This window comes from Cryptomeria japonica, chromosome 1, assembly GCF_030272615.1.
Source record: "Cryptomeria japonica chromosome 1, Sugi_1.0, whole genome shotgun sequence".
NCBI lineage: Eukaryota > Viridiplantae > Streptophyta > Pinopsida > Cupressales > Cupressaceae > Cryptomeria > Cryptomeria japonica.
In genome coordinates this window covers 667,949,044-667,968,482 of record NC_081405.1, presented here as the reverse complement: position 1 = coordinate 667,968,482, position 19,439 = coordinate 667,949,044, and the positions used below count along the sequence as shown (strand labels likewise).

Sequence of the window (19,439 nt, the reverse complement as noted above, 5' to 3'; positions counted from 1 at the left end):
TTGATACCCGATGGCTCCACTCGAAGCCAATGCTAATGCATCAGGTCATTGGGGTAGCTTGCAACCACTTCCACCGACACCCGATGGCTCTTGTCCAAGCCAGTTCTAACTCATTGGGTTATTGGGGTAACTTGAACCAGGTCCTTCCGATAGCTGATGACAATACTCTGCACCAATGCTAACTCATCAGGTCATCGGGGTAGCTTGAAACAACTACCACCGATACCCTATAGCTCAACAAAAAACAACCCATCGGAATAGGTTATCCTGATGCACTTATAGGATGCTATTTCAAACAGAGAAAACACACATTTGAACCTAATCATACCAAAATTGACCTAATCACACCAAAATTGTTGAAAACTTTTGAAAATGCAACCTAAACTGGGTGCTCCTGCACCAATTTGGAAAAAAAAAAGGAATATCTTATGCATAATATATTAAAAGGTAATAATACGCTAGATAAAGTTAGCTAAACTAATAACAATGAAAATACTAACTCATTCATTACATTCCCCTATGAATATTTAATAAAGCTTACTGTTTTCTAGTGGCTTTTTAAATTTTTGACTAGGTTACCATATTAGAATATAAATGCACAAATATTTAGTATTAGTGCTTTAAATGTTGAGCAATTCTTAATTTAATTAAATGAAGTTTCTTTGTATTGGAGAAAAGATCTAACACTGACCCACATGTGTACGAAAAGGTCTTAATCTAATTATAATGGAAATAAGAACATTAAATTTCTTTTAGATTTAAAATCATATATATTATTTTTAATTAATTAATATTGGGAGGTTATAATTGAAAATTTTATTAAAAAAATAATCTTCCAGGTTTAAATTTTAATTTTTAATTAAATATCATCATACATCATATAATAATTGTGTGTACTTTCTTATTTAATTACATATTTATTTTATTTTATTGAATGATAATAAATTTATATAATCAAATTTTTAATATAAATAATATAATCATGTTTTATCATACTTTCTTAAAATCAACTATTTCTTTGGTCAATTTAATACTATATAGTCTTAATTTAGAAGTTTAATTTCAATCCTATTCATAAGCATTTAATGGGTTATTTTATTTTTGTTGAAAATTAACAATTTATTTAACTAATTTTTTCATAAATAATTAAAATCATGTTTTATTAAGCCTTATTAAAATCTTTTTTTTTCTTTGGTCAATTTAATGCTTTTTAATCTTAATTTAGAAGTTTTCTTTCAATCCTATTCATGAACATTTACTGTGATGAAAAGTAATAATCAGATTTGATAAGTAATTTATATATAGAGAGAACAAAAATTATATACCTATTTTTTTAGCATAAATATAACTCATGCTTTATTAATTGTTTTTCAAAATCAACCTTTCCTTTAGAAACTTAAGAATTTTATTCTTAATATTAAAAATTTTCATTGAATCTAATGTGAAAACTATAATTTTGATGCATTGTATTATCATGCAATGAAAAAGAAATTGTTTTATATTCTATACAATTCAAAGTTTGAAATGAAAATTGTAACTTTGGTAATATGCTTATTCATGGCAAGCAATCATTCATCTCTACCTCTATCTTCATCTTCATCTCCATCTCTCTACCTATTGACAAGAACATGACGCATTGCCTCTCTTGTTTTTTTAAAGTTACTCTAAAATCATACATTTTCCCTATCCTATAATATTACTAAGATTTTAATTATATTTGTAAAAATAACTGACCAACAAATTTAGGGTTACCCGACCAGGAAAAAGAGAGTGGTAGGTAGATAATTATGGAGTTGGCAAGAAATTAAAGACATGAAAGTGACGTGAAGGCTACACATTTAGCACAAAGTACCATCCCTACATTCATTTTGAGAAACGTTCATAATCAAAAAGTAAATTGTCTGAAGAAGCTCAGTCTAAGCTCCCTGGAATGAAATCCAAGCTCTCTGAAATCAATCAGCTTATTTTCGCCGACAAAATATACGGCAGACAAAAGGTCATACAGTTAGCTAAACAATATCAGTGTAGAAACCATAAAAGAAATCTGAATCTGATAACATGTTTACAAACCTAATAGCCAATAAACGGCAGTTATTACAATTATCTCCCTGGACACACTCCAGCATTAAAATGGAACCACGATTGAAAGTTGTCGACACAATTCTTGTTTATTTAGCAATGATATAGCAAAATACAATAGCCAGTATAGATCATTTAATAAATCGTCTGGTTGAATTGATAGATGAATGCTGGAATGACAAGGGCAGAAGGGGGGTGCCTTATAAACCTATTTTTTATTAACGGAGAAGATTGTATGGAATTGGAAGATGGTAATAATAGTGATCGATGAGGGACGGAATACTTTGGCGACTACACCGTTTTAACAGAAGCCGATTTGGAAAGGTGTGTCATGTCATGAATAAACCTGTTCAAATTCATAAAAGAAGAACCTCCCTCCCCAACAGCTTTAAATGCCGCCTCCTTCAACTCGATGCCCCTTTTTCTTAGCTCCTGCGCTTCTTTACCCTCCATCAGTTTCCTCACACCTTTCTCTATCTCCTCCCTTTTGATCACCAGATTTTCATCAACGTCCACACCTTCCAAGTCAATGCCAATCTTCCACACATCCTTGCAGAAGCGGCAGTCCAGAAAGTGATCAGCGAAATAGGGCCATCCAAGAATGGGAATACCCATGCTCATGCTCTCTAAACACGAGTTCTGTGAAAATTCTGTTGCAGTTACTGATTATTAACCTCTTATCTTTAATAGATTATTTGATCAACAAATATTGGAAAATAACACAACTACAATTTCACAAATAAAAATAGGCGGAAAGAAATATGTAACACAATGACACGATATTTCTGGACAATTGTTCCTAGAAAAACCCCAAAGGGAAAACCAGTACTGTAGATGAGAAATATATTAACTTCAAATTAAGAGATACAAAATTTCTTGCCTCTCACTGGCAGAACTCTGACAATCTCCCAATTTCTCCCACAGATATTCCTGCACTGCTATCCCCAACGCTATCACTGCGCCCCTTGCTAACACCGTAAGACTATTTGCTAAATCTGCAAATAATTCTCAAACTTCATATTTTCCAAATGACCCATGACCCCTTTTTATACTACTTTGTTGGAAAACCAACGACTGAGATTAATTCAAACCAAAGGCTGAGATTAAGACAACTCAATAACCAATAACTAATTTTGGCTATAAGGTGTCACCTAAAAAGAGCCACTATTAAATAACAATTGTTTTATTTTATCCTAACAATAGGATCTGATGAAAACAACCATTTTCTAATTTCTAAGTCAAGACGAAAAGGTATCCAAACTACCAATACCTAATGCTGCTATTTCTGGGTCAGGACGAATAGCTATCCAAGCTACCCATAATTAACACTCCCTCTTAGCGAGGAAGCTGTTCTGCACAACACCTAACTTATCTCTGAAGAAGATGAATTTCGCCTTCCCTAATGCCTTTGTCAGAATGTCTGTTACCTGCTCCTCTGTAGGTATGTACTGTAGCTGAACAATCCCCCTCTGTACACAATCCCTGATGAAGTGATACCTGGTGTCTATATGTTTCGATCTATCGTGAAACACTAGATTCTTAGTCAACTTGATGCAACTCTGATTGTCGCAGTGTATCACTGTAGTCTCAACCTTCTGACCAAACAAGGCTACTAGCAACTTCCAAAGCCATATAGCTTCACATGTCACCATGCTAGCTACAATGTATTCTGACTTTGCTGAACTCAGAAACACAGACTTCTGCTTCCTGCTGAACCAAGAGACAACACTTGATCCCAAATTGAAACAACGCCCTCAAGTGCTTCTCTTGTCTGTTGTACTGCTTGCCCAATCTGCATCAGTATAGCCCATCAACCTGATTCCTTCACCTTGAGTATATCTAATTCCATACTCGATTGTACCTTGCAAATAGCGCAACACATGCTTTGCTGCTGTCCAATGCACTCCCTTTGGCTCAACCATGAACTAACTAAGAGAGTTAACTACAAATGCTATATCTGACCTGGTATTGACCAAATACATGAGAGAACCAATCAATTGCTTGTATAAGGTGGGATCTACATCCTTCTCTCTGGATGTGTCTACCTTCCTCCAATTTGTGATCATAGGTGTAGACATGGCTTTGCAATCTTCCATCTTGAACCTCTTCAAGATTTTGATGTAATATTTCCCTTGCCCAAGGAAAATATCTCCATTTGTTTGCCATACCTCCATGCCTAGAAAGTAGTGCATAAGTCCCAAATCTTTCATCTCAAACTCTGCTGCAAGGTCTCTCTTGTACTCCTCTATGAGCCCTAGTGAACTAGTTAGAAACAAGTCATCCACATACAGGACAAGAATGAGAATCTCACCCCCAACCACCAAGCAGTAGAGGTTAGCATCCGCCTCACTCTTCACAAAGCCCATTTCCTGCAAGTAACTATCAATGCGCTCATACCACGCTCTGGGAGCCTGCTTGAGTCCGTACAAAGCTTTCTTTAATCTACACATGTGGGTCTCTTTATTGTGTTCTACAAAGCCCTCTGGTTGTTCTATGTATACCTCCTCTTTCAACTCGCCATTTAGGAACGCTGTCTTGACATCCATTTGATGGATCTGCCATCCCATCTGTGCTGAAACTGATATTATAGCTCGTATAGAAGTATACCTAGCCATTGGAGGAAATGTCTCCTCATAGCCTATTCCCTCCTTCTGAGAGAACCCCTTTGCCACGAACCTTGCCTTGTATTTCTCGATGCTACCATCTACACCATGCTTGATCTTATAGATCCAACGTGATCCAACCACAGCCCTATTTGTTGGTCTAGGAACTACTTCCCACACATTGTTTTGTATTATTGAGGTATACTCCTCAACCATTGCATCTTGCCACACTTGATGTTGTGCGGCCTCCTGATAGCTAGAAGGTTCACTATCTATCAACTAACCAACTAATGCTACATAGTCATCATACCTGGCTGGTTGTTTCCGTTGTCTACTACTCCTCCTAGGAGTACCCACTAACTCCTGAGTATTCTTTTGTGTCGGCTGAACCTCATGATTCCTACTGCCAACTGTAGAGGATAAAACATCAACCTCCATGTCTTCTTGATGCATCTCCTGCTGCACCAGTTGCTCCGTACTTTGCAAACTCTCACTACCTAAGCCTATGCTTGTACTAGTAACTGTACTTGAGCTTTGCTGCCCTTGACTCGATTGAGCTATCCTTGGAGCTTCTATCGGTTGCTCACTCTGATCATCTACTGGAAAATCTCTGGACCTTCTAAATGCCTTGTCCTCCATGAACTTGACATCACGCCTGACTATAATCCTCCTAGTCCCTGGAATAAATATCCGATATGCCTTTGAGGTTTCACTGTACCTCACAAAGTACCCCTTTTTTGTAGTTTGATCTAACTTGGTACGTGTATCCTTAGGAATGTGGCAATATGCCAAACTCCCAAAGATCCTGAAGTGACTGACATCTGGCTTCTTCCCAGTGAATGCTTCCTCTGGTGTCATCTTCTCCAATACCTTATGTGGAACTCTATTTTGTATGTATACTGCTGTACTGCATGCCTCTGCCCATAGATAACGAGGCATATCCTAGTCATGCAACATATCTCTTGCTGCCTCCGATATAGACCAATTCTTCCTCTCAGCAACTCCATTCTATTGCGGATTGTAAGGAACAATCCACTCTCTCTTGATTCCTTCCTTGGTGCAAAACTCCCGGAACTCATTTCCTTTGTACTCTCCTCCATTATCTAACCGAAGAACCTTTATCTTCTTTCCTATCAAATTCTCCACAAGAGCTTTGAACTCTTGGAAGTGACTAAAAATCTCATCCTTGGTTTTCAAGAAGTATATCCAGGTCTTCCTGGAGAAATCATCAATAAAAATAACAAAGTACTCATACCTTCTGAGAGATTTCATCAACATTGGTCCACATACATCTGAATGTGCTAGATCAAGAACACCCTTGGATCTAGTGTCACTCCTTAGAAAGGTTGCTTTCACAAACTTCCCCAACACACATCCCTTACATACATCATCATGCTCTGTGCTCACCTCTGGAACACCTGTCATAGTCTCATGAAGCAATTTAAGTGCTCCATGATGCATATGGTCCATCCTCATATGCCATAGCTCTCCAAGATCTCTAGGATTACTGCTGCTCATGAGTGCCTTAGGAGTATCAAACTGCAACCTATAAAGTCAACCACTCCTAACTCCAATAGCTATGGGTGATTTCCAATCCTTATGCTTAATCAATACATGTGCCCCTCTAAAGAGTACATTGTACCCTTTGTCCTAAAGGACAGATACAGAAATCAAATTCATCCCTAAGCCTGGAACATGCAACACATCATGAACAGGAATCATCTTACCATTCTCCCTTTGAAATTGAATAGCCCCTTTCCCAACTGAGTTGAGCTTGGACATGTTTCCCATAGAGATCTGGATTCTGGTGCTCTCCTCCTTATAACTAGAGAAGTATTCTCTAACTCCTGTCATATGAAATGACGCCCCACTATCTATGTACCAAACACTGTGAGAGGTTGAGCTAACCATACACACTATGAGTGCAAACTCATCTTCCATTCTATTCGAGAGCTCATCTGCACTTGCTGAAGCTGCAACTTGCTTCTTGCCTTTCTTGTCATTCTTCTTCCTTTCTGGGCAATTGCTGACATAGTGGCCAAACTCGTGACAGCCGTAGCACTTGATCTTCAACAAGTCTTTCTTCTTCTTCTCACCTTTTGGATTTGATCCTTTGCTGGACCCCTTCTTTGCTTTTCCTTTACCCACTAGGGCAACGTTCTAATGTTCTGCCTCACTTTTCTGACTCTTATTGTTGGCTCCATTGACAAGGCTTAGTCTAAGCTCCTCCTGAGTTAAGTCACTCCAAAGTCGATCCCAATTTGATAAGGTGTCTCATCCATTAACAACTTGAACAAAGACATCCCATTGCTTAGAAAACCCATTTAGGGCTATCCGTACCAGCTCATCATCACTTGGTTTATCTCCAACAGCCGCTAACTCATCCTTGACAAGTCTGAGTTTGGTGAGGTAACTCGTCACATCTTCTCCCTTATTCATTCGGGTATTCCTCAGCTTTTCTCTGAGAATCAGCTTCCGATTAGTGGTAGCATTCTGGTACAGATTCAGAATGGCATCCCACATCTTCTTTGCAGTATCTAACTCTGCAATATGTGGAACTATATGGTCCTTGACACCATCAAAGATTAGCCTCCTCACTTTGGAATCCTCCTTCTTGTATGCTACAAGCTGTGTTGCATCTGATGGTACAGTCACAACAATGGTAACATATTCCTTGATACCATTCTCTTCTAGCAATAAAGAAATTCTGGCTTTCCAGACAACAAAATTAGAGGCTCCATCCAATCTGTCGCGATCTCTTAAACCAACTGAGGACATCTCAAAGGTCAAAGAAAATAAAAATTCTAAAGAGGCTAAACTAGGTTTTATAAACCCTCAGTTTCCTTCGCCTAGGGTAAATCTCTTCTACCCTTAACTTAGCTCTGATACCATGTGAAAATTTTATTGTAGTTACTGATTATTAACCTCCTATCTTTAATAGATTATTTGATCAACAAATATTGGAAAATAACACAACTACAACTTCACAAATAACAATAGGCGGAAAGAAATATGTAACACAATGACACGATATTTTCGGACAATTGTCCCTGGGAAAACCTCGAAGGGAAAACCAGTACCGTAGATGAGAAATATATTAACTTCAAATTAAGAGATACAAAATTCCTTGCCTCTCACTGGCAGAACTCCGACAATCTCCCAATTTCTCCTGTTGATATTCCTGCACTGCTATCCCCAACGCTATCACTGCACCCCTTGCTAACACCGGAAGACTATTTGCTAAATCTGCAAATAATTCTCAAACTTCTATTTTCCAAATGACCCATGACCCCTTTTTATACTACTCTATTGGAAAACCAACGACCGAGATTAATTCAATCCAACGACTGAGATTAAGACAACTCAATAACCAATAACTAATTTTGGGTATGAGGTGTCACCTAAAAAGAGCCACTATTAAATAACAATTGTTTTTTTTTATCCTAACAATAGGATCTGACAAAAACAACCATTTTTTAATTTCTAGATCAAGACGAACAGCGGTCCAAATTACCCATACCTAATGCTGCTATTTCTGGGTCAGGACGAACAGCTGTCGAAGCTAGCCATAATTAACAAGTTCCACCCGCAATTGCTGAGGAACCCTCCTACGGAAGGATGAGACAGAACTTTCACCTGAGGCGCCCATTTCACAATCAGTCCCCGATCTTTTGTCCTCTCTTCGAAACCCTCCGGCAGAGTTGCAGGCATGCCTCCCGCAATATCCATTCGTAACACCCAAAGAAAGGGGTGTTGGCGTTTCTCCAATCCGATTGCCAGTTCCTCCAGCTGTTCGTTTGATTTGACAGCGATGCTGCCGAAGGAAACGTATATAACCGAAGCCGGCTCTTGGGCGTCGAGCCATTTCAGACAGCTGTCGTCCTACTCCAGCAAACTCCCACGCCCGTTCAAATCTTTTCCTTCCAGCAAATTGGGAAGAAATACAGGCCCTACTGCCAAAGCAGGGCAGCCATTACAGGACAGTGCGCTTACCATCTCAGGGGGTTCCAGCTCATCGAACGTGTTGACCAGCACATAGTCTAACTTGCTTTGGAATTGGGACTCACGCAGGGCCCACTGGAATAAAACGCCCCATGTGTCGGTAGCACGGTAGAAAGAGAACAGATCGCTCAGAAACAGAGGTGGAAGATTCCCGGGCAAACAAGTGATCACTTTGTCCGCCCTCTTCGATTCCTCCACTGCAATCAGTCATGACAAATATTTTGAGCAATCAAAATAAAATTGAGGAAGCCTCAGTGGTATAGAATTTGTACCTTTGACAGGAATATGTCCGCGAGAGAGAAGAAGTTTTGCGTTGCACTGAGCAATAGAAGAGGCAGCGCACAATGTCCAGAAGATCACTCGGGGCACTCCCAGTTTTTTGGCCACTTCGTGAGTGCAGGACATGAAATTTTCTGTTATAATGCAGGTGATGGGAGGAGTTTTTCCGTCTGATAAGCTGCTCAGCAATTGTTGCTCCAAGACAGGGCCAAGATGTTCCACTGCGATTACGTACTCGGCAAGATTGGCCAGGCGACCATGATCTGGCGGCAATCCATCTGGATTGGTGAGAAACTTAAACGTGGGTTCATCATCATTATGAGCTGCTTTAGACATGCACTTGTGACTCCATTCCATGTTTACGAAAGTGATGAATACCCCTCTTGAAGAGAGCAACTGGGCCAAATTAATGAGAGGATTGATGGTGCCTTGCGCAAGGAAAGGTACAATCACTGCGTGCAGGCCACTCATCCCCATCGTTATAATTGCTTGAGATCAGTTGAGGCCGGCTTCCATATATATACACACTTCAACAAGTATTATGTGTCTAGAATGTTCGGTGTAAATGAAATTTCTTGTATACCTATAAGATTAAGTTAAAAGTTATCGCTATAAACAGTAAGGAATTTTTTCAAGATCAATTTATGTTGTATCAAGCAACGGTGGTCGTGCTTAAGAATGATAATTCGATGGTTTGGAGGTAATTTCACCAAGAAAATAACACATAGTATGAGGTTCAGGTTCAAATTCATAAATGATGTAGGACGAATTTGGTAAAGTGAGATAGATTAAAAGTATGATATAAAAGTTCAAATTGGTTGAGCCTCGGTAAGTGCCTTCACATGGGTGGTGAACGGTGAATGAGAAGGAATTAAAGATTAAAGGAGAATATATGGTGGAGAATTCTTTCGAAGAAAATGGAGGATGAGATAGAATGTTAGGTGTTTATGAAATTTAGAGTATATAAGAATAAAATGTTAAAGAAAATAATATTATATGAGGTTCAAATTCATAAATGTAATAGGATGACATTCAATTTATATAATTTTGGCTATAAGATTTGGATTGGCAGATTAAAAGTATGATGAAAAAGTTTAAATTGATTAAAAGCCTAAAAAGTATGATTAGAGGACAAGTGTCTTCACATGGGTGGTGAATGAGGAGTCCAAGATTAAGAAGAATATGTGGTAGAGAATGGTGTTAAGTCTATATCGCGTGAACAAGAGGACATGCTCATGTACAAAGGCTATGCCTATATACACATGAAAATATGTAAAATTTTAAGAAGTTTGATCAAGGTTAATGTGTATGAGGGGGGAATTAATAATTTTTTTTCTTAATTGAACAAAGCAAAGTATAAATATATATTAAAAATAATGAGCAGCTTAAAAGAGCTACAAGAAATGGAAAGAAAAGAACCAGATCAATCACCAATACAGATGATAAATATGTTCAAAAAACTCTAAAAGCTTCAGCCAACAAAGCTACAACATACGAATCTTTAACAAAATATACAAGAAACTTAATTCATTAATTCAAAGTAGATAAATAATTAAATAGGGATTTTGATTTAATTTTTTTGGAAAGGGAATATAAGCCTTAGGTAAATAAATCTTTACTTGAGGTGGAAGTTAAATGATGATAAATAATTTTATCTTAGAATATGATTGTTAAATACTGAATTTATTAATTTTAATAAAATGAAAATTAATTAATATGTAGAGGAAAATAAGATAATTAATTATTTAAATATGGATGTATTCAATCAATTATGAAAGAAATGGTGTAGTAATTAGATATTTGATGATATATGAAATTTAGGTGTCTACAATAGTAATGAAATAGTGACTAATTATATTAACCAATAAAAATTATTCATAATTCATTGATCATTAGACTTTGAAGTTTAATGGAATGCCCTTGCTTTCTATTTTCTTGCCATCCTTTTCAACTACACTTTAGTCTTGTCCAATCTTATTTCTTTTGATGTTTTCATTTTCAACTTTCTTCCTTCTTGTGCTCTCTTAGTATTTAGTATGAGTAGTTTGCATTCCATTACATTTATAATCTTAATTCTAATGATGAATCATAAAGTGTAACATGAAATATTGATGTTAAATAAAATTACACAATTGCATTTATAAAAACTACCAATTATTATCTATCATACTTGACATGAAAAGTAGTGAATAAATGTTTCGAAGGATACAGATTTAAATGTTTTTGCTATATTTATAATAGCTTATACAAACTATTAAAAATAATATAATGGACATTTTGTATAAAAGTTACCATCAACATATCTATGTTCTAAATAGATAAAGTGTGAGAGGACTCAAACTCTTACATAACAACCAAACCAAGTTAATCATTATTTATAATAATCTAATAATATATTATTTTAAGATATATATTTAACTTGGTTTGACAGATAAAAAAAGTGATTTATCATTGTCACATATCATGTGATTTATCTTTTTGTAGGTTTTACATGCTCGTCTCTTATTTTCTTGAGAGAAAATAGGTTGATGCATCTTCTCACAACTCCTTCCAAGAAAGTGGTCAACTAAATAGGTAAGCACTTCTTACTTATGGATTCTCTACCTACCCTTAATTTCTATGCCATCATTGATATCTGTACTCAATTTCTTAAATTCAAATTTTCACCTTATTTGAGCATAAATTTAGCCACATTTTGCTTTGTCCTTAATTTAAGTGCACTCCTTTGTAGTTCGCACAATTCAAGGGGGCATATTATCTATTGAATTGATTTTTATCTTCTATGTAGTCTCATATAGGTTTTATACACATTTTCTATAAGTGATTAGATTATCTAGATCTAAATATCAATATCATTTTTATCACAACCCTTTTTCTATGTATTTCTACTTTGACGTGTATACACAATTATTTTTGTGCACACATTGAAGTGCGGATAGAGTGTACTCTAAGAGGAAAGTGTAGACAACAACACTCTTTCCCTTTAGCTTTATGTAACTTTTGCTCAATGTCTTGAATGCATGTGATTGTAGTGCACAATTTGACTATGTTGGCACACTCATTGACTAATACCTAATCATGCATTTTGATATACCACATTTTTTCATTCAAACACCATGTACGTAGTTTCTAATAGCCTATTCATCTTCTTAGATTGTCTTAATTGAAGCTATGATTTCAATCCTTAAGTACTAAGCCCCATGATGCTAACTAGTAACACCATTGTTTCCTTTAGCTCATATATGAATAGACTACTAGACATTCTAGATTGTCAAGAGCACAATTTGCTTAAGACACAACCATACAACTTACTATAAAATTGCAGCTTGTATACAACTGTTATCATGATTGTATCACATACACTTAACTTTCCCACTTTCAATCGGACGCAACTATTCTGACTCCAAAAACACTAGTGCATAACACGAAAGCTAGTTGCATGTTATACACTATTGATTTTGCAAACTACGACTACGATTTTCCAAACTATCAATAACACGATGTACGCTTTGACTGTGTTGGAGCCAATTTAACTTGTGCCCTTTCATTTCTCATAACTTCCGAATTCAAAATATAATATTAAATTTTTAATTAAAAATTTTAACTTCTCCCATTTCAATTATCAACTCTCTTCTCTGATTAGTTTTGATTGGTTGGAAAATGGCCCGATATGACAAACAGACAAGAGCACACATGAAGGTAAAGTTCCACCATGGAGAAATTGAAGGTAAGCCAAAAGTACACGCAAATGGTGTGATATGAAAACCTGCAATAATTGGTTGTAAGATGTTTTATTAGTCAACCCGAGCAGTTATAACAGAAACGAAAAAGTGTCGGTACGTAAATATGTTGTCAGAAACAAATAGCCTTGGGTAAGACCGTCAAGTGGCTTCACGACCAGTTCATGTCAAAAGGTCGTGGAGAAATGTGGATCATATGATATAGTTAGGTCAGAAGGCCATTGGTTGTGTATAGAAACTGACTATTTATTATTACCGTATCTTTCAACTGACTAAAGGTTTCTATTCATTTTATTTTATTTGACAAAATAAAATTTGATTCAAAATATTGTTCATCTCAAAGATAAACAATTATAATATAGCATAGATTACAAAACATTATGATGATACTTTAAATATAATATAAAATACAAATAATTTAAGATTATCAAATATTTATTATTACTTTTGAAATTAGAGTTTGTTGGGAAAATTCTATCTTTCTTATGTACTTTATCACTTCTTTCGCTAGGGGAAAGGAGGCAGTAGTGGACATAGCTAACTTCACACATCTTAAGCTCCTAAACGGTTCATCCCATTTCAAATATATTTTTTTTGTTCTCTCTACATGCGACTTAACTGCTTAAAGCTATTCTTTTGGCTTGTGGGTAGTAACAAAGCACGCTATGGAATTCGTTATGTGCACAAAAGTCAAAAAGTGGTCATTTCAAAGTGTGGTCCAATACATAATCACCTTTGCGTCAATAGTAGATAACTCAAAATAGCCAGTAGCAGTGGACAAATGCCCCAATATTTATGCACAAATGTCTCAGTAATGGGCTAATTATGGTAAAAAAGCTAAAAAATTATCCACTATTGGTACATGTGATATTTATTAATGGACCTTCCATTACCATTTTTTTTAGCTTCTACTATGTCTACTAATAGGGGGTGAGATTGACAAAAAGATGACGGTCATTGGTCCTATGTCCACTACTAGCTTCTTTCCCCTAGGGGAAACGTACCAGTAGTCATTATAGCTAACTTCATACACCCATAAATTTTAAACGGTACATTAAATTTTGACGATATTTTTTGTTGTCTCCACATGTGACTTAGCTACTTATAGCTATTGGTTTGACTTCTGGGTAGTAATGATGCACGACATGGGATACATTATGCATGCAAGGGTCAAAAGTATAGTTTCCAAATGTCACTTGATACTTGTTTAAAGATGCACTAATAACCGTGCACTTAAAATTGCCAATGCTTATGGATAAATGCCCTAGCAGTCATGTGCTATGAATACCAATAAAAGTGCACAAATGGGCCAATTATAGTCCAAATAAGCTAAAAAAATGAGTGGTTATTGGTACATGTGTAATTTATTAATGAGCTTTTAGTTTTTTATTTTTTTAAATTTTTTTTAAAGTTAGTAATTGTGGGGTTGGGTGTCCAAGGAGTGAACGGATATTAGAACTTCAATTGTAACTAGTGCTCTTCCCCTAGTACATTAACTTTTCTTTATTGTTTAATTTTCAGTTGTCTTAGAATACAATGGTTTTTCAAGATTGTCAAAGTATGGGTTGGTGTAGTTTAACTCTCTTGGAAGATTCTAAATGAACAATATTTAGTATCTAATTAAATAGTTTCTTTTGTCTAATAAAAAATAAATAGATAATTAATTTCATTGTTGGATATGGTAAATCTTATGTATAAGAATAGAAAAATTATATTATTCAATTAAAAATTGAAAAATTTGACAATTATCATATCTAAAATCTTAGAAATATATAGAAATATATATATATATATATATATATATATATATATATATATATATATATATATATATATATATATATATATATATATATATATATATATATATATATATATATATATATATATAATTTGTTATCTTATCACTTACCTTGGGAAAATAGACAAATTAAATTTTTGTTTGGTTAAAAGTTGTTATTATCATTATAAGAGGGCAACTATAATACTCAGTAGTTCCTAGTACATTTAATTGGTTATGTAACAATCTATCTAGGATATTAAATTTTAGTTTGATTTTTTAATTTAGAAATTACTAATTTAATATAAGGCCATTTAAAATCAAGGTTTATACTATGCAATTCATATTTCACTACAGGTTGTGACCTAGATAAACTAAAAGAGGTAATTGAAACATCTAATAAAAAATTGAGGATAAAAAAAAAATTACATCTCCTAAAAGGACATTTTGAAATATCTCCAAGGTCTTTAGAGACAAAGTTCTTACCCCATGTTCCCATGCGACTACTTAAATATATTTTATGCTTATTTTTTAGTAGTGAAAGTGTTCCCATGCAATTTTTTAATTATAGGGAAAAGAAAATTTGAAATCTTTTCCTACATTTGAGGAGCAACTGTTGCTTAATAAATAAAAATAAGATGGAAAAAAAAGAAGGGGTTGGAAATAAGAAGCAATGGCTTATTAAGAAAAATTACACATGGCTTCACCAATGTTTTTCCTCTCCTTTATATTTGCCTTAAATTTTTCTTATAATTTTTTTTTGTAAAAAATATTATTAAAAATTTCATTTAAAAGTATCATTTAAGAGGACTGCTTAAAAACAAGCAATTTTTTTTAATCCATGGGGTCACCAAGTCCACAAATTATTGCACAAAAAGTGGAGCAGTAGCTGCTAGCCAAAATAAGCTAAGTTGCTGCATGGGGACCTTCCCCTAGTGTTGGCAGTTAACTCAAGAGAGATGAAATGTTGTTTTAATAAGGGACTTGTTGGGAATATATTTAGTTGATTTGTACCTTGAGTTAATCTCAATTTGAAGGATATTTGAAAAGTTTAAATACATATTAGATAAATGATGAATATAAGTGTATCATAGGAAAAACCATTGAATAAAATAGATCCAATAAAATTCAAGCATAAAAAGGTAAACACCAAAAGTTGTATAACTAAAAATTGGTTATATCTCTCTAATATCCTCTATTCTATATATTATCTACTAATAAATTTACTTTTATTTATAAATTTCATTTGAATGGAAGATGCATCTTCATCAATTACATTACATTATACAGTAGCCTTATAAAAATCATATTCAAATGATAGCTCCTATTAAAATTTTAGAGCCATAAACCAAGTCTACTTGTAAATATACTCAACTCATGCTCTGAAATCTAAAAGAATAAGATTGGAGAATGTGAAATCACTCATGAAGATGGTGGTCCCATGAAAAATTGAAATTCTTTTTTTTCCCTACATTATAGATCCATAGGAGATCATGAATCATGCTTGCAATAAATTTGTCATCCACTAAACCATTTATTTATATTCTTTGAATAAATCCACCATAAAAATACACATAATCTATAATCAAAGGGTTAGATAAATCATATGTGCAATACATAAATGCATTCCTAGAAAGCAAATGCAAAGAAGAAAAAGGGAATTAGGTTAAATAATGAAAGAAAGTAAAAGTTGAGAGGTTAAAAATGTGTTGGCTAAGATAGAGTGAGGTCTTGGGGAATGAGACAACCTCATGAAAAAGTGCTAAAAACTTGAAAAATAAAAAGTTCTTATAGGAGGCCTTACAACTCAGAGAATTAGTAATTTTAGAAAACAAAATGATAGAAAAGATATTTTTAAAACACTAGGGTAAGTTATAAACTAATTCAAGCAACATATTTTTTATATTTTAAAAAAAAATTATAATTTATGCATATAACTAAGACATGTTGGAAACAAAGCACAAATCCAAGCATAAAATTTCATCAAAGGGTCCCATTGAAGGAAATATTTGATTAAATATGAATAATGGGAAGGATGGGGTGAAAGTGAAAAGAAGACAAAGACACAAAAGAGGTTTCCTAAGATGTTGTGATGTATAAATAAGTGGTGACTCTATTATAGAATATTCTTGATCCTTCTAGAATAAGTGATTCTACTAAACAATCCAAAAACCAATACTTCACATAATAAAGAAAATTCTTAAACAACTTCATGGGTGGGATTCATCCCCATAGATTATAGAAGAACAAGAGAATTTTTTGAAAAATATGTGTACAACTGGGTTGATTTACCCTTCATGAATTTAATAAGATTAACCATAATAACTATACATTTGATCAATTCATCAATAGGAAGATATATTCCTATAGAGTATAATAATGATTAATCATAGACATGCTACCACAACCTTGAAAATTTGGGTAAAAGAAAAAAACACGTGTCGTACTTTAAGCCAAATAAATTGATCTATCAAAATATTTTTAGTTAATAAGGTTTTTATTGGAAGTACTTTTCTTGAAAAGTTGTGGCTTGTATATGGCCCACAAGGTTTTAGGGTGAAAGGGTTTTGACCAAAACACATTCATTTTTTTTCCTTTGAAAAATTTGGGTTAGTGTTAAACTACTTGTATAGATGCGAGAGAAAGGATTTCACCCTAAACCCTTTTTTCTCAAAATTGTCTATGTGGCTACCTAATTGGTAGGCACCTGATCATTTTTTGATTATTTTAAAACAATATTCACTTTAAATAAATATCTCTTCAATTAAAATGGATTAAAAATAAATAAAAATACTCTTTTGTAGATCTCAAAGTCTACAATCCATATATATATGAAAATATTTTGATTTGTTTTCTCTTAATATTGGAAGTAGGTTGTTATAATAAAAGATGAGGCTGATTAGAAAAGAAATATAAATTATTAAAATATACTCATCTTTAAAAAAATATATATGTTTCATTAGATGGGAGAACTCTCTCCAAAAGAGTATAGTTTATTTTTTAAATAATAAAAGATTTAGGAAAAAGTTGAGGTTAAATAAAAACTATCATATTCTAGCAAGTTTGTCTTTAAAATGTTATTATGAGAAAAATATTCATGAATTTTTTTTTTCATGCACTAGCTATTGAAGTTATCTATTTGGAAATTTTTTTTGAAAAACCAACATTGTTTGACATTTCTTTTGTAAAATTAATTGGAACTTAATTTTCTTAAAAAATTAGCGATTTAAATTTTGCTCTTAAATTTATTAAAAAACACATCAAATGATTTTGTTTTCAAGTTACAAGTATAAATTTCATTAAGAGTTTACATTTCATTATCTTAAATATCATTTTCAAATTTAAAACATAAAGACAACTTTTATGTGGTCAAAATTGACAATTTTTTGTTGTGTTGACCAATTCCTTTGTAAAAGTTAACATAGGTTTGTACTTTTACCCATCTACAACAAAGTGAGAGTAATCATAGCTACTTATGCATGTAAGCAAGCAATGTGATTACAAAATTTATGCTCAATAATTAGTTTGATATAGAATATTGTGAGAGTTCAAATTAATAGTCAAAATTTAATATATTTGGCAAAGAATCTTGTTTATTATACTTGGTTAAAATATATTTAAGTAAAACAATATTTTTTGAGAGAAATAGTTAATATTAAATGCATGTTAGAAAAAAAAACTTGATTAATAAAAAGCAGGTTAGGCCCATACCTTTACGTATCTACAAAAAAGCACCACCTAGAGCACTTGAGAAATGCACACCTATCTATGACAAATCCCAAAACTAGAGAGAGAACCAATGAAAAAGAACTACACCAAAACCAACCAGCCATCAAATACATGAAAAGATGGCCTACTAGGTGGAGACATTGCCTTATTGCCAATCCTTGCATAAATTAAGGACTTTACCAAAATAAAAAATTTATTAGAATCTTTTACAAAGTTTGGAGTACCCAAATCTAGAGAGTCTTTGACCATGGAAGTAGGGGGATCCATTGATGTAGAAGGAGACAAAATGTATTGAACTTCCTTTTTTCTTTCTTGTAGTCAATTTCTTCTTGTACAACTTTTAGAGAAGCTGATTTTTTCTAAACCATCTCTAGGCTATGATTATACATCTCCTCAATTTTTCTTTTAAGGATCTCTTGGTTTTCCTTGATTTTAGTACCATCCTGTCTTCATTTCTCTATGACACCTTGTCTTAAAGATATTTTATCATCCCTTTGACTTTCTCCCAATTTTCTAGTTTCCTAGTCATATTTCTTATTGTTTCCCAAAAATGTTCATCCTTTAATTTCATAACCCACTTGTTTGTTCTTGTCCCTACCTGTGTCGAAACCTTGAGCCTGCTAATATTCTTAATAGCCACATCAAACTGTTAAAAGAGCCGTTTGATCACAAGTTCTTGTCACTCCACATTCTCCTCTAGCTTTGAGACACAAGACTCCAAATAAAGGGGGCTCTTGTTAGGATCAAGAGTATATTACTTATAGGGGATGTAGGAAACCTCCTTAGAAGTTGTAGGGGACCATTTGGATTTCAAATCATAAGAAGACTCTGAATCCTCAATCTCCTCTTCTTCACCTGACTCCAACACTTCCACATTTCTAGGAGGTGGAGTAGAGGAGGGGTTATGCTTGGAAGAGGAACCAATAGTAGGGTTGATTTTCACCATAGCGGCCCTAGAAATCTCTATGACTAAATTTGGGTGCAGTAGGTGGTTATAAGGGTTCAATAGGGAACAATCGGGAGGAGTTAAAGTGAGGTGAAAATTATAAAGTCTAAGAATCAAACCCTAATGGAGGGGTAGGGAACTTTTAGATTTATCTATAGAAATAGATTGAGATAATGAAGACCAAACCCAATAAGGAAAATTCATTTGAATTCCATACCTTAGGTGGTTTGAAACAGGGAAAAGCTAAGTGTGAAACTTTTTGTAGCATCCATCCAAGGTGA

At 34.0% G+C, this 19,439-nt stretch overlaps 1 protein-coding gene across 1 annotated transcript; it reads right to left on the bottom strand.

Moving 5' to 3' along the window:
• Positions 1-8,564: 8,564 nt before the first annotated feature.
• Positions 8,565-9,440, bottom strand: LOC131071992 ((R)-mandelonitrile beta-glucosyltransferase-like). The gene is made up of 2 exons (XM_058007992.1): positions 8,957-9,440; positions 8,565-8,881 (listed from the first exon to the last, which is right to left on the bottom strand). Exons 1-2 carry the CDS (start codon positions 9,438-9,440, stop codon positions 8,565-8,567), a joined length of 801 nt encoding a protein of 266 aa, XP_057863975.1.
• Positions 9,441-19,439: the final 9,999 nt, after the last annotated feature.